At 35.3% G+C, this 14,176-nt stretch overlaps 1 protein-coding gene across 1 annotated transcript; it reads left to right on the plus strand.

Annotated features, from left to right (window-relative positions):
* Nucleotides 1–2: 2 nt before the first annotated feature.
* Nucleotides 3–12,708, plus strand: LOC123313843 (pre-piRNA 3'-exonuclease trimmer-like). The gene is made up of 7 exons (XM_044898901.1): nucleotides 3–321; nucleotides 383–617; nucleotides 680–1,579; nucleotides 1,648–1,734; nucleotides 4,896–4,990; nucleotides 11,187–11,285; nucleotides 12,574–12,708. The coding sequence occupies exons 1-7, from the start codon at nucleotides 191–193 to the stop codon at nucleotides 12,635–12,637; spliced, it is 1,611 nt and encodes a 536-aa protein (XP_044754836.1). The 5' UTR covers nucleotides 3–190; the 3' UTR covers nucleotides 12,638–12,708.
* The last annotated feature ends 1,468 nt before the right edge of the window (nucleotides 12,709–14,176 follow it).

Below are 14,176 nucleotides of genomic sequence, written 5' to 3' on the forward strand. Positions count from 1 at the left end.
ATATTCAGAAGAAATTTTTTATAATCAAATAAATTATTCTCTTGAATTTCTATTTTATTTTATAAAGGAAAACGTTAAAATTACAACAAACACTTGTTAAACCAGTACAACAAATCTATAAAATAAAAGATAACCTCACCTTGTGAATGAACGATGTAAACATCAAAAAATTTTCGTTGTGTGAGTGAAGATGACCGAAATTAATATAAACAATTTTAAACAAAAATTTCCGGACATCAAGAAGAATATTGAAGCGGCAAAGTTCATTGGTATCGACTTGGAATTTAGTGCTTTGAATCCCTTCACTAATTACACTCCAAGGTATGAAATATGTATTCCAAATTTGAAAAAACATCATACTTACCCATTATGTATTTTTTAGTTTATTCGATAACCCGAAAGAAAGATATATTAAATTGAGAAAAAATGTGGAAAATACAATCCCAGTACAAATTGGGTTAACTGCCTTCAAATTTGATGCAGATAGAAATAGTTTCGAAGGAAGTGCCTATACGTTCTATGTGAAACCTGGTCTATTTTCCCACATCAACAGGTATTTTCTTTTTGAGACTAGTGCCATTGAGTTTTTAGCTTTACATAATTTCGACTTCAATAAGGTAATGACTGCGTTTGAATTAATTATTCTAATTTATTTTATTTGCATAATTTTTTTTTTCAGTTTTTCTACACCGGTATACCTTATATCAGTAAGATTCAGGAAGAGGGTTTACTCAGAAAGCTCAAGAATGATGATGTCTATGAAACAAATATGAATTTTTGTTCCAACATGCAACCTATTCTCGATAAGGTGCTGAAAGAAGCTAATGAATGGTATGAAGAGGCAAAGATCGGGGAAATACTGCCCCTGAATGATCTCACAAATCGATATGTACGTGACATTGAGTTCAAATTTTTTTTTCATAAATATATAAGAAGAAATTTTGGGGATGTGATGGTGCATCTAAATGAAGAGCAACTGTTGACATTGAAGAAAGTTGCAACACAGGAGATTGCTCAGATGAACGGGTATAATGATCTGAATGAGGAGATCCTTGATTCACTTCTTGGATTCACAAAAGTCTATAAGCTCTTGGTTTCACTGAAAAAACCCATCATAGCCCATAATGCTTTGATGGATATACTCATACTTATCACTAATTTTGAAGGAAACTTGCCGAGTAGATATGAGGATTTCAAAAAATTAACAATGGAATTATTTCCCATTGTATTTGATACAAAGCACATATATTATGAGATGCGATCAAAAATTCCAGAAAATAAACAACCTAGTAATTCAGATCTGAAAACTTTATTCCATTACTTTCGAGATGGAGTTGGCAGACATATTGCTATGCTTTCTCCTGGTATAGAAGTTGAGGGTGATAAAGTGGCAATTGGCAAGTTTCACGATGCTGGGTGGGACTCCTTCTGTGCTGGTTATATTTTTATCCGATTGGCATATCTTGAAATCCATGGAAAACATCCTTTGGGTAAAGTTTTTATGCCTACAGAGTATTTAAGAGGAATGTTCCAGTACAAAAACTGTCTGAATGTGATCAGAGCTTCTATCAATTACGTTGTGAGTTTTTACCAATCGATACCATGTGCATAATTTTTCAAATTCTGTTTGATTCAGGATTATTTCAGAACTTAAATGGTGCTGATCCTGCTTGCAAGAGGCCCCCTTTGTATGTTATAGAAGCTTGTGGTAGCAGGAAACTTGATTATATGGAGGTAATTCAAAAGATACTGCTTAAAAAATCTTTTTTATCCATTCTAGGCATACATATTATATGATTTTAATTTTTTTCCATAAATCAACTAAATGGTGAATGCGCTGAATGTCCCCAAATAGAACTATTTTCATTGATGAAGTTTTATGTCCTTGTGATATAAAAATTGATGAAAAATGTTGCTGGATGCTTCATTCGCATTGTTGTGAATATTTTGATTGAATTAATTTGGCTGATACCAAGGATTATATAATTTTCAGAGGATACTTGATGAAAATCCATAATTGAACTAAAAACAGAATTATATATTTCCACCTGACGATGCTATAATGATGATATAACTCATGTTAGTGAAAATCTGAAAATTCTGTTGTTTGTTCAATATTACGGTGTTCTCTGTTGGCTATGGAAACCAAAAAGAAGGTTTTGATGTATTGGTATATCCATGTTCAGATTCTATATGAATATTAGAAATTTCCTGGATTTTTTTATATCGGGGTAGCCATCTTCACTCGAATGACGTAATAACTTTGAAATTTTCATCAAAAGTTGTGCAGTTGGAAATAATAATTCTCATGCTTCAGGATTATTCTCGCAATTCAATTGATTTAAAGGAGAATAAATATATATGTATAGAACATATAATAGCAAAATATTATGTTTATAGAATTAAATAAGCACATCTGTTACATCATGAATGCTGAAAATATGACCTTGTGAATATTTCATCGCTTCATGAATTTTCCTATTTTATGAATTGAGATGTTAAATGATTTTATTGGTTTCATCGAACAGGAGCATTCAGAAAATAACTTTTCCATATGTTTGAACTGCTATAGATTTAATATTCAACACTATATGAGACAGTCACCATTATCAAAGTTTTAGATTTTCAATTCACAGGGTATCCCAAATTGAACATGCCATCATTTGTAACTATGCACTTACACCGATGATTTTTCCAAAACGTTTATTGAATTAATAGCATGAAGAAATGTATATGAAGTAGCTTAATCATTTATGGATAAATCTTGAGGTTTTCAGATATCCTACTCTTTTAGGAGATACCTACGTGATCATGAATACTCAATCCTTTTTCACTGAAATTGTTTGATAGCCGAGATGAATTGCCTTGTGTTGCACTCGTGCCTGTTTCCAGGAACGAGAGCTTTTTGATATTACCCAACTGTCTGAAATTCTTTAATTTTAAGCCGAAAATGGTCTCAAACGATTGAGTTCGAATGATGAAGCATTCATGCAAATGCACAATACGGCTCCTGACTCAGATCGGTACTTTCCCAATTGTTAATGGTGGCTCAACATTTCCGTATTATGCTCCTTTTACCGGTATATTCAGTAACAAACAACCACAAGATCAAAGTGTTTTCGATTTGAAAAGTTTTAAAACGACTTCCTGTCGAACTCTAGTCCACCGTCAGACGTCTGAGCCATAACAAATATCCAAAACTATGTTCATAGTAACTTTTCCCAGCTACTTATCATAATCCGCAACACCTATAGCTTTGTGTTTCAATCCTTTCGTCATGTAATCATCGTTAATACAGTTGGGTAACAAATCTGCTGCACGATCTCCGCTACGGAGCATTTCACAGACACGTAAGGAACGCATGTGTCGCATGTCAGACTTTCAGACTTGCCCGTCTTTCCAAAATGTAAATTATTTACGGTACGTTTTACTGGACTATATTTATATTGCGGAGAATTGTTTTCTAAAAATATCCGCCAGGAGGGACCTCTAAATTTTGTATTTATAGTTGCGTTATTTGGAAGACACAATAACTAGATAATACATTATGTACACGCTTCTTTCGCTTTTTTTTTCTGTTCCGTCGGTTTCTACGTCATGAATAGATGAGGACGTTTCTAATTTTGATTTCAAAGACATGGTCAACTGTAATAATTAAGACGTCAATAATGCTCGAAGTTTTCAGTTTTTTCTTTTCAAGAAAAGCTGGATGAAATCCAGCAATTTTTCTCGCATACGGTTTGTTTTAGAGACTTGCTTGCACACGCAGCAAAGATTTTTAATGTTGACTGTGAAAAAAACAAATGGAAGTAAGATGCGTTTCATGAAAAAATTGCAAGAGACAAGAAAGTTTGCCAATTGAGTGGGCTTTCTAACGGTTTAACAATTTGCAAGGAATTCGAATACGCGGTCAATATTATTTAGTGGTTCCAAAGACATTTTGGTCCCGTATAAATTGTCTTAATAAGGAGGTCCTTCGTCAAAATAGGTAGCACTATCAGATTTCGCCTATCATAAACAGGGCGAAATTCGGGGGGTTGTAACTCCGAAAGAGGGGGGCTCCTGGAAAAAAATAGGGGTCTCCTAATTTTGTTCCGAAAATCTGTGACCACATTTCGTTGCATTGATTTCGTGACACCCTGTAGAGAATAATCAAATCTTTTTGTTCATCAACTGTAAAGAATTGACACGCAATCATTGCTACAGAGCAATGAATAATTCAATTTTGAAATTAAAAAATGAGAGATAAATTTACCATGAGGAATGAGGAAAACTTACAATAAAATTTTTTTTTAATCAATTACTTATGATCCTGCTTTTCCCTTCATTTAAGTGTTATTTCTTCCTACCGAAATCCAATGGAAAACCTTTCATTTCGTCAGCCCTGGATGTTAATGTTATAACTGCTAGAAAACGCACAAGTCGTGCATTTGACGAATGGCGTAACATAATTGCTGTAACGATCGTTTTCGAAGTCATCGGGTTTAACTAATTATCTACAGTTTATGTTTTATTATTAGAACTTTTGTTACCTTTGATAATTAGTTGTGAGACCTGCGCAAGGGAATTGCTCTGTTATTGTGTCGCAACACATGAAATTTTACGTGGCAACGTAGCAAGCGGTGCAACGAGTTCAAAACCGTTCACACAAAGATTCATATTTTCAACTTTCAGGACAAATTTAAGATGATGAATCGTCGATGATTGTACTATATTTTTCTCTGTTACTTCTCATTACCATAATAATAACGTAGGAATATGAAATGCATCCCCTCAGAAAAAAATCGAACATACATATCCTGAAATATACACACGTATGGATCAGAAATACTCTTAGATCCAAACAATGTTTTATAGTAATCATCTGTTAATTTTAATGTTCCCTTTTTTTTCAGTTGACTACAGCCTTGAGTGCATTTGGAAGTATAGAAGTAAAACCAATTTCTTGGAGGAATAACAAAGCGTTAGTAGCTGTAGACAATTATTCAAGGTGAGATTCGTGAATCGAAAAAAAAATTGATTGGTTGTTTCTTTATATCCATATCATTTGATTTATGAAACAATATTCGAATCTCGTTCGAGTTGGCTGTATTTAAATTGGGACAAACCTCTGGCCAAAAGAATCTACCCGTTCTTATTTCTGGTACTGATCATTTGCCGTTCAAATAGAGCGAATCCGCGTTTACAGCAATGAAAATTTCCAGTTACAGCCCAATAAAATCTGCCACAAATCGGTTTTTATTGTAGACCGTAAAATTGATTCACTTCGCTGAAATTTTAATATCCAAGAAGATGAATGGGTATTTCAGTATTTCCGTACCTTTGACCTGTGTTATGTAAAAAGTTTATCAAAGTCGAATCCTAGTTATGTAACTAGGATTCGGTTTTGATATACTTTCAGATATGGATCGAAGCATTTGTCAGATAATCTGTTAGGTTTTAATGCAATCCAACTGACTGAGCTGTGCCAAAGCATTGTGCGGCGTTACTAAGAACCAAGATTTAAAAATAAGGGTCAATAATTGAGGGGTTCAGAGCTGAAGTGAACCAAGTCCATGCAGCCTAGTTTTGAGATGAATGGCTTAGAAGTTGTTTGTCACCAATTAATTCAAAAGTGACTTGTTTTGATTTTAAAAGGTTAGAATGTAAGCATATGCTTAGATAAGAATAATAATAAATAAAGAAGTCAAAGAAGTTAAAGAATTAATTGGTGATAAACAATTTCTAAGCCATTCATCTCAAAACTAGACTGCATGGACTTGGTTCACTTCAGCTCTGAACCCCTCAATTGGCAGATGGCTTTTACATGATCCCTATCTGCCCATAGCTCCTTGATAACTCTGAAGGTTTTTATTTTATGTATAGGGTTTATTCAAGTAACCCTGCCTCCTTTACGCAGAATCGAGAGAAAAAATAAAACATATAGATTATTGTAATTTGAAAATCAGTTTTGATTAATTCGATCTACCAGATCGACCAGTGAAAAATGATCCATCCACAAGTGATTAATGAATGTTTGATAAAATAGTTCCTTAATCACAAGTGATTTATGAATGTTATAATGCTGAAGGCAGATAGATTATAATCACTTTATGCATCTATGATGGATAAAATGCATTATGAAACAGTCGTTGTTCGATGACGAATACTGGGTTAGATGAAGCCAGCGAATAGCTCAAACCGAAATAGTGATGTGCAAACGACTCACTTTCGCGATTCGAAAAAAAAACCCGAATAGCTCTCCGAATTTTTTGGCATCGAATGCGAATTCGAATTCTGATTTCAGCTTTTATTGTCCCAATAAATATAGACGAAAAGTTTGTGCGCATCTGTTTACGTCGCAAACTCAAAAATAATATTATTGCACGCATAATTTTGCGGGAGCGAGAGTTGGAATGGCCGTCATAAGTGATCGAAATAAATTAGGAATTTTCCGGTCGACGATTTTCGCCGGCTGAAGAACTCTGGATAGAGCCCCGAAAATCGATCCCGAAATCGACCGCCACCGAAAAAGAAATCCGGTTGGTTTGGAGGACTCGATTTTGGGAAGAGGAGGTCGTCCTCGAGACGTTCAAAGAGACACTATTTTTACGTAATAATATCTTTCGCGAAAATAACTCATGATAAATGACTTCGAATGGGAATACGTTGGAGTGAATAAATTTAAACTCAAAAATACTCGCGGTTATGATGCTTTGGAGACCTTGCTGGCGATATGTAATAATGTGGGATTAATTTTTGTTTCTTGTATATATTGTATATAAATATTTTCGCCAGTGGTATACTTCAAATACTGAGATAGAAAAATACACCCCGTCGTCTCTCTCTACTCCTATTGTTCTTTTAATAAAGTCGAGTGAAGAAGGTTCGATTAAAAGAATGATAATAGTAAAGAGTGGCGACGGGGTGTATTTTTCGAACTTAATAAAAGATCCACCAGTTTCTTCGATCGACTAGAGACTAGATTATGGGATATCCTTGTTTGGAAGGTTTGCCACAAGGAGTGTAAGCTTAAGAAATGACCTGACATTACCAACCTGTGATCTACACATTCTTATGGTAAGTCCCTAATAGTTGTACTGAATGTCGAAGACCTTAGTCTTCGACTAGGTGTGGCCTGCTGCCTTGAATGTAGTGTCACCCCTCCCGGACTCTGCAAATGGATCTCAAACTGTTGCTGTCAACAGACAGCCTTCTGATTATCACAGAATAAACGCTGATGTGTCACAGGGCTCGGAAGTTGCCCCAACAATTTTTTTGATTCACACCAATGACCTTTTATACTCAACAAACAACCCAATCCACTCCTTTGCAAACAGCAAGACACTTCGCTCCAGCAGTTTGATGAGCCGACATCCATTTAGCCCTGAACATCAAGACACAATGTATGGCAGCAGCACTTGGCTACTTGGCAGAGATCTCAACTGCAATTGATGTAAAACACAGTTGCGCCATTTATGCCTGTTGGAACCAACTTATACAAGGCAGTTGATGTTGGAAAGAATCTGATGTTTGTTCAGAGCTCTCAAAAAAAGTAGATTTCACCCCTCCAACTTGGAAATACATCACCAAACACGGCCGTATTTTGGATATTTTAGCACCAACTTCGCTTTAACTTGATTTGGTCCAGAAGAGGGTTGTTAATCTGATAGATGACCTCAATATTACCGAAGGTTTGGTTCTCTATCGCATCATCTTCAACTGTTATATAGATACTTCCATGGCCTATGTGCTTTGGAGCTGACTTCTATTATGCCAGGGCTTGAGAAACTTGTCAGAAGAACCATCCGAGCAGATGAATCCTACCGGTACACAGTCTTAACTTCAGGCATCTTGAAGGGTTAGTTACGACCGCACTTCTATAGGCATCTAGAACGTCTAGACTTATGAATTCTCTGCAACCAGACGCTTTCTCGGAGAATTTTGATCTGCAGAACTTAAAGTGCCGTAGTAATGAACTCCCCCTCCATTTATCCTTGAGTTTTAGTAAAAAAAAAACAGTGAATTCACTTGATGCTACAGATACTTGTTCTGTCAATACAAGGATCATAGAGAGTTTATATTTTGAACGCACTACAATAATGACAAAATGTCCATATATGTTTCAACCAATGGAATTCGCCATTGGTAGAAGTGCTTTATCTGATATTAATTTTTTTTTTCGTTACTTTTTACCCATTCTGCACCTGTACACCTTATTATGCATGAGTCTTTTGTAATGGAGGCATGCCCATGATTCAGGCAACAGCGGATTTTGATTTGCCGCTCTGATCAGTTTCCAAAAAGAGTCTTGGGATATGTTAACTACTTTAATGCTCAGATTCCTCACTCGACATTTTGAAGCAAAAACTCTATTCAGGTACGAAAGAGGTCACAATTTGGAAGGTGGCAGTGGTATGGGTTTATATATCAGCTGCTATTCTGACATGAAATGAAACTGAAATTAATCTATATTATAGCCAATTCCATTATGAGAGTTAAAATTTTTTCAATTTCAAAGTTTCTTTCAGTCTTACTAAAATTAAAGACTTATGTAATCTTTTGAATTGAAGGGAGTTTAAAATTGATGGTGAAACTGGCTGTTAACTCTTCCATGTAATTTGTAGAACAAAATGGATGTTGGGGAACCAGTAGTGATTTGATTATCGTGCGATGAATACCCCTCTGGTCACCAAATTCTGTTGCAGTAATTCCAAATGATTTACTGCAGTACCGGACGGTAATTCAATGAAAAATTAATCAAAACATTAAATCCGGCACTTGACCAATTTTCACCGAGATGATAAACAGCGTGCTTGTGAAAGTTTGACATATGCGAAGGAAGACGGATGATATATTATCCTTGACTAGGCACCCGAAAAATTGAAAATCGAGCACTTCGATTTTCCTTGTCCCTGCAAAATTTATATTTATCGCGTGTTTACTGAATAAGTGGCTTAGGAATTAACCGACTTGCTCTAATCTAAATTTAGGCGGTGTACTGGACCGGTTGAAACTGCAAAAATGACTATTGGCACATGCTCGCAAAAATAATATTAATAAGGGGCAGGTGCACTTTAATGAGCGCGTTCTGATAATCCCGAACGGGAAACGTCTGTATTATTCTCTTCAAACTATCCGAGGTTTCCTCGAAATAAAGTGGCAACCTTCGATATAAAAAATTGACGATATATTACGTAGTGGCACTAAGGTCGGTAACGTTCAGTTTCGCGTTATTTTTAGATTTTAGGCTGCGCGATCTGAACTGAAGGACTCCTGGTACGAAAATTAGGTAGACTACAACCTTATCAGTCATACAAATTTTTGAAATCGTGGATATGAGCTCAAATATGATAGTGATAACTAAATTATAAAAGATGCTTCGCTTGCTCGCTGGAATGATATTGATATCTATATCATTCTTTCGGGAGTTTTCTCGAAATAAAGATATAAAAAATTAACGATAGATTACGAAACTGTAGGAAGGTCAAAAACGTTTCATGTTATTTTTAGAATTTGAATTGCCTGATTAACTTTACTTATTTCTACTACTGGCTGGACTATTAATGGCTATTAAAAAATTAGCTGACACATTTGAAGGAAACATTGTGTCTATGCCCAAAAATAAAATCCCATTCTCCTTATTTTTCATTAGTCCACCTGAAAAAACTTCGCTCGCTAGTGTTCGCACACTGAGCTGACTTCAGTTGCTATTAGGTAAATTTTAGCTATTCTTACGACTCAACTTTAGTTACTTATGTGTTGAACACGGGGTCATTCGCAAGAATATGGTACCTAAACCTAAATAATAGTTTATCGAAATTATTCTATCTAGAAATCTTTAAAGACATAATAGGTTCAACTATGTATTCCGAGTAGAAAGTAGTTTGGTCCAGAGACTGGTTCGGTTCAGTGTCAGCTGATCTTGCTGGTTTCACAGAGATCAGACGTGAGTCCTTAATACATATTCGTCTTGAATTTCATTAAAGTTCAGTAAAAAATGCAGTTGATGTTGAATATGAGCAGCATTTGCGGTAGGTTTTAGTTTTTCCTTGAATTGGCATTTGCAGGGTGCATTACCTCTGGAATATTTAAATTCATCTGACAGTGAACCTTTTTTGTGAAAATTAGTTAGTTTAATGCTGGATAATTCTTTTTATCCACCAGGGATCGACATCTACTGGCACTTTCAGACGTAATGCAGGAGATAAATAATTTTTTTTTAGATCTGTGGGTGTTTCAGTTATCTGCACAGAAAGTATCTTGCCACAAAATAGAATGGTTCGCTTCGAGGGAACATCTTGTACGTGTCTATCCCTAGATTGTTGTAGAACATCTCTAATTTTAGACCTTTTCTTCGTGACCGAAATGTTCGCAATCACATTAGTCAAAGACAACAAATATCTGTTTATATCGGTGGAGATCGATTGAAGACGTATTTTTTGGCTTCCCAGAAACTTTCGCGCTGTTCCAAACAGAAACCGCAAATTTTTATTCGTCCAATTTCTAGCAGTCTGTTTAAAAAGCTGTCAAATGTTGAAATGAATAGCAACGCCGATCAAAGGGAGCTATATTTATCCTAGGAAATAGAAAAACAAAGCACGGTGGGTATTTCACACATCAGCTCGATTCGCGAAGGCGCTGAAAGCATCTCTCTCCGGCAGAAAGTAGGTACCCCCTGATTGGCGAAAGATAAGCTCATGAATTTTGATCATTTAGCACAAAATTTCACCACATTTTCAGCAAAACGATATTTTTTTAAGAATTTTTTTCTCATATAACATACCAACACTGTTATGAACGTCCTGCATTAATTTTTTGAAATATTTACATTAATTAACAATACAAGTGCAAATACTTATATTCTATATCACAAACCATTCTACTAGTTTAGCCTATTCGGCTTCTTCAAAAGTTTTGGTCAAGTGTATATAAGAATATGGCATACATTAATTACTATTGTTGATTTTAATGGTTCACTAACAAGAATTCCTTTCATTTAAATTTATCAAATCAAATTTTCATAAAAAAAGTGGGCAATTTTTTTTAGCTTCGATTGGGTTAAAATAGCCGGTGATTTGTGCCTCTATTCTATTCCTTATTTGTTATTTTCTTGAATTAGGAAGAGGTCAAGGAATCCTTACCACCCTTGGTCAAAGGAGAATCTATAAAATCATTTTTTTATATGAATTTCTTGTTTGTTACAGTGCTAAAGCGATGATAAGAGAATTCAAGAAAAGCGAAAGATTTAAAGTACATCAGTATAGTTCAATGAGGCATTCTCCAGTGGTTCGTGCTGCTATTTGGTAAGTCGATGAAATTGCGGTTTAATTTGACAATGAATTAACAAAAGTAGCATGCACACTGCGCAGGTTGCGTCAGTCAGTGGAATAAAAGAAATGCTCCGGTATAGATTGAATCAGTTAAGGTGTTTCAACCATCAAAAATTGTTCCATGAGAGAAATTACATCAGAATATTTATTGAAATAAGAATGCAAAGTGTAATCGTATAAGGAAGAATGTTGAGATATTTTCCATGGAAGAAAATAAGGCTAGCAAGCTACCGAAAGTATAGTTGAGCTGACTGGGGTCTTGAAAGCTGACTTAAAGTCGCTCAGATCAGCTCAACTTCCGTTTCAGTGGAGAGCGGTCGTGTATGAATTGGAAAAGATTATGATCAGTTTTAGTCGAATAATCTGCAGGGTGTTTACTGAAGATGTGCTAAAAAAAAGGAGTTGACTCCTTGTTCGAAAGTATTAATACTTCATGAAGATACATGGAGAAACACCCCTTCTCACGTTCTTTGATAAAATCTAAACAAATGAGATATTTCCTCAAAATTTTCTGAACTAAAAATTATTATGCGTATTAGAGTAGGTACGACTAATAAAATACACTGAAATTGCCGAAAACACGTTTGATTCCTATGCAACCTGATCAAGTCATACGGTTGACACATGAAGGGTCTTCCCAGCAAGTTTCCTGCGGTTGAATGTTAGCGAAGTGTTAGCCGGGCTTGGAATAGGTCCATCCAATAGCTGCCGATGATCTCCTTTTAATCATCAATACTGGGAAGTCCCACAAGTTGGACAGTTGAAGTGTAGACTCGATGTTTCTTTACGGATGAGTCTTGGTTTCGTTTGGTAATCTCCAGGACATTTTTTCGTAGAATCGATTGGATTTAGAGTATCAGACCAAGTATAATTTTATGGCAAACACTCCACGGTGTAAGACAGTGATGTTTTCAGTTGCAAATTTGCACCTGGCGAGAAGTTGGGCGGTTTTAAGTGGTGGTAAACCCAAAAATACCACTAAAACAAACAGTAAACCCCATATCACCAAAGGTACAAATTTGACCCTATGTTTCTTCACGAAAATTAATGTTTTCGGGCAGGAATCACCTGCATTATTACCGTATCTTTAGTGAACACACCCTGTCGACAAGTTCGGGTATTGTCATCTGACCATCAAAAAAACAGATCGATGGATTTTTTATAGAATTTTAAATAAGCAAAATAAAATTTCCACTCTGAGAAATATCAAGAGAAGAAACACTATTTCGGGGGTTATTCTTTCAATGGATTTTATTTTCAGGGGAAGCGTCACATTATCTGGAATAACTCTATTACTGCTTATGCGAATAGTTACTAATAGATGATAAAAATAATGATATTACCTAATTATTATATTTTCCCAGCATAGTTGAATAAAAATTGGTTTTGAATTACAGTTTTCTATATCTTTTCCCTTATTTCTTCTTAAAAGTTTTTCTTATAAACGATAAGGAGGATCGATGACTGATGACGTGTGAGGGACAATGGCTCAGTCAGCTCAGTGGACAGTGGACCCATAAGGATATTGGTGATCAATGAAAAAATAACATTAACTATTAACAGAGATAATTTCAGCAATTTTTTATAAAAGAATATCGCCTATAATATCCTTGTGGGGAATTTAAGCCCCAAATTCTCCTTCATTTTGAGGTCATCTATCTCCACTGAGCCGTTGTCACCAGTCACCATGTAAACTTTTCATTTATAGAGAATAGAGAAAAGAGTCATTTTCTCGAAAACAGACATTGAAATCCGTAATCCATCAATGATTCGTCACCACACTATCGGTGCAGTAAAATTATCCAAAAGCGAATTCGGAGCCAAGTTCAAAATAACCCATTTGATAAAATGGAATTGACACTGCGGGTTGAGATAAATCATTTGGGAGTTTTACAGGACTCAAAAATGTATGTGGGAATTTTCGTTATTTAACCTTAGCCAAAGTTATTTTCGTCCAGAACCGTACCCGGGATACCTCGCTAAAAAATAATCATTTGCAACTAAATAATTAGAGTAAGTGCTCCGAGGAAAGACGATCTATTTCGAAATTTTAATTTATTAACGCAGTTAATTTTCTCTTTGTTACGGGATGTGGGTATACCTACTGAATTATATCACGAGCGTTGTGTGTTACACATCTATTATTGATTAATCTTGAATAACATCTAAGCGGTTATTTTGAATCGCGTACAATTTTCGTTCTGCGTCCTAGCAATAACGGAAATAAGATCTTTATACAGGGTGATTGACGTAGACTGTCGACAATAGAAGTAGAGAACAAGATCATAAGTAGATCTACCTTCAAAGTGGATCAGAAGATTTGATACACTGGCTTAGACCCAGAAGTTTCACAAGCGTCAGAAGCAAGGCGCTCCACGAGTTCATGAAAACTCTTTTGAAACACCAAAAATATTTTTCGTTTCTGGATGGAAAAGAATAACAAAGTATTAACTCTAGTTTCAGAAATTAATTGAAGGTGTAAAACTATCATTTCTACAAATAAAATTTATGACTATTCAGCCTTGTGGCTTCAACAGTGTACGTCTTTATTAACGAATATTTGCGAAAAAAGCATTGGAGGATTTCTAACTATGGTAATCAGTAGACTATCGGACGAAAAATTGGCAGGCTGAATGGAAAAGGGTTTTTGTTTGGGTCATTTTTGAACAGGGAGGAGTTCATGATTTTGGAGGTCGTCGATTTCAACAAATTGAAGCTAGCGAAAAATATATTCAAATGGAAACCCATACTTTAACCATTACGATTTTACTCGAAAAAATAAGTGCCTGGAACATAAGTTGATTGAATGTGAAAAAATATTTCGATGGATTAAAATATAGAACAAATATCTTCAATTAGAGCTT

The sequence above is a fragment of the Coccinella septempunctata genome, chromosome 5 (genome assembly GCF_907165205.1).
Source record: "Coccinella septempunctata chromosome 5, icCocSept1.1, whole genome shotgun sequence".
Classification (NCBI taxonomy): domain Eukaryota; kingdom Metazoa; phylum Arthropoda; class Insecta; order Coleoptera; family Coccinellidae; genus Coccinella; species Coccinella septempunctata.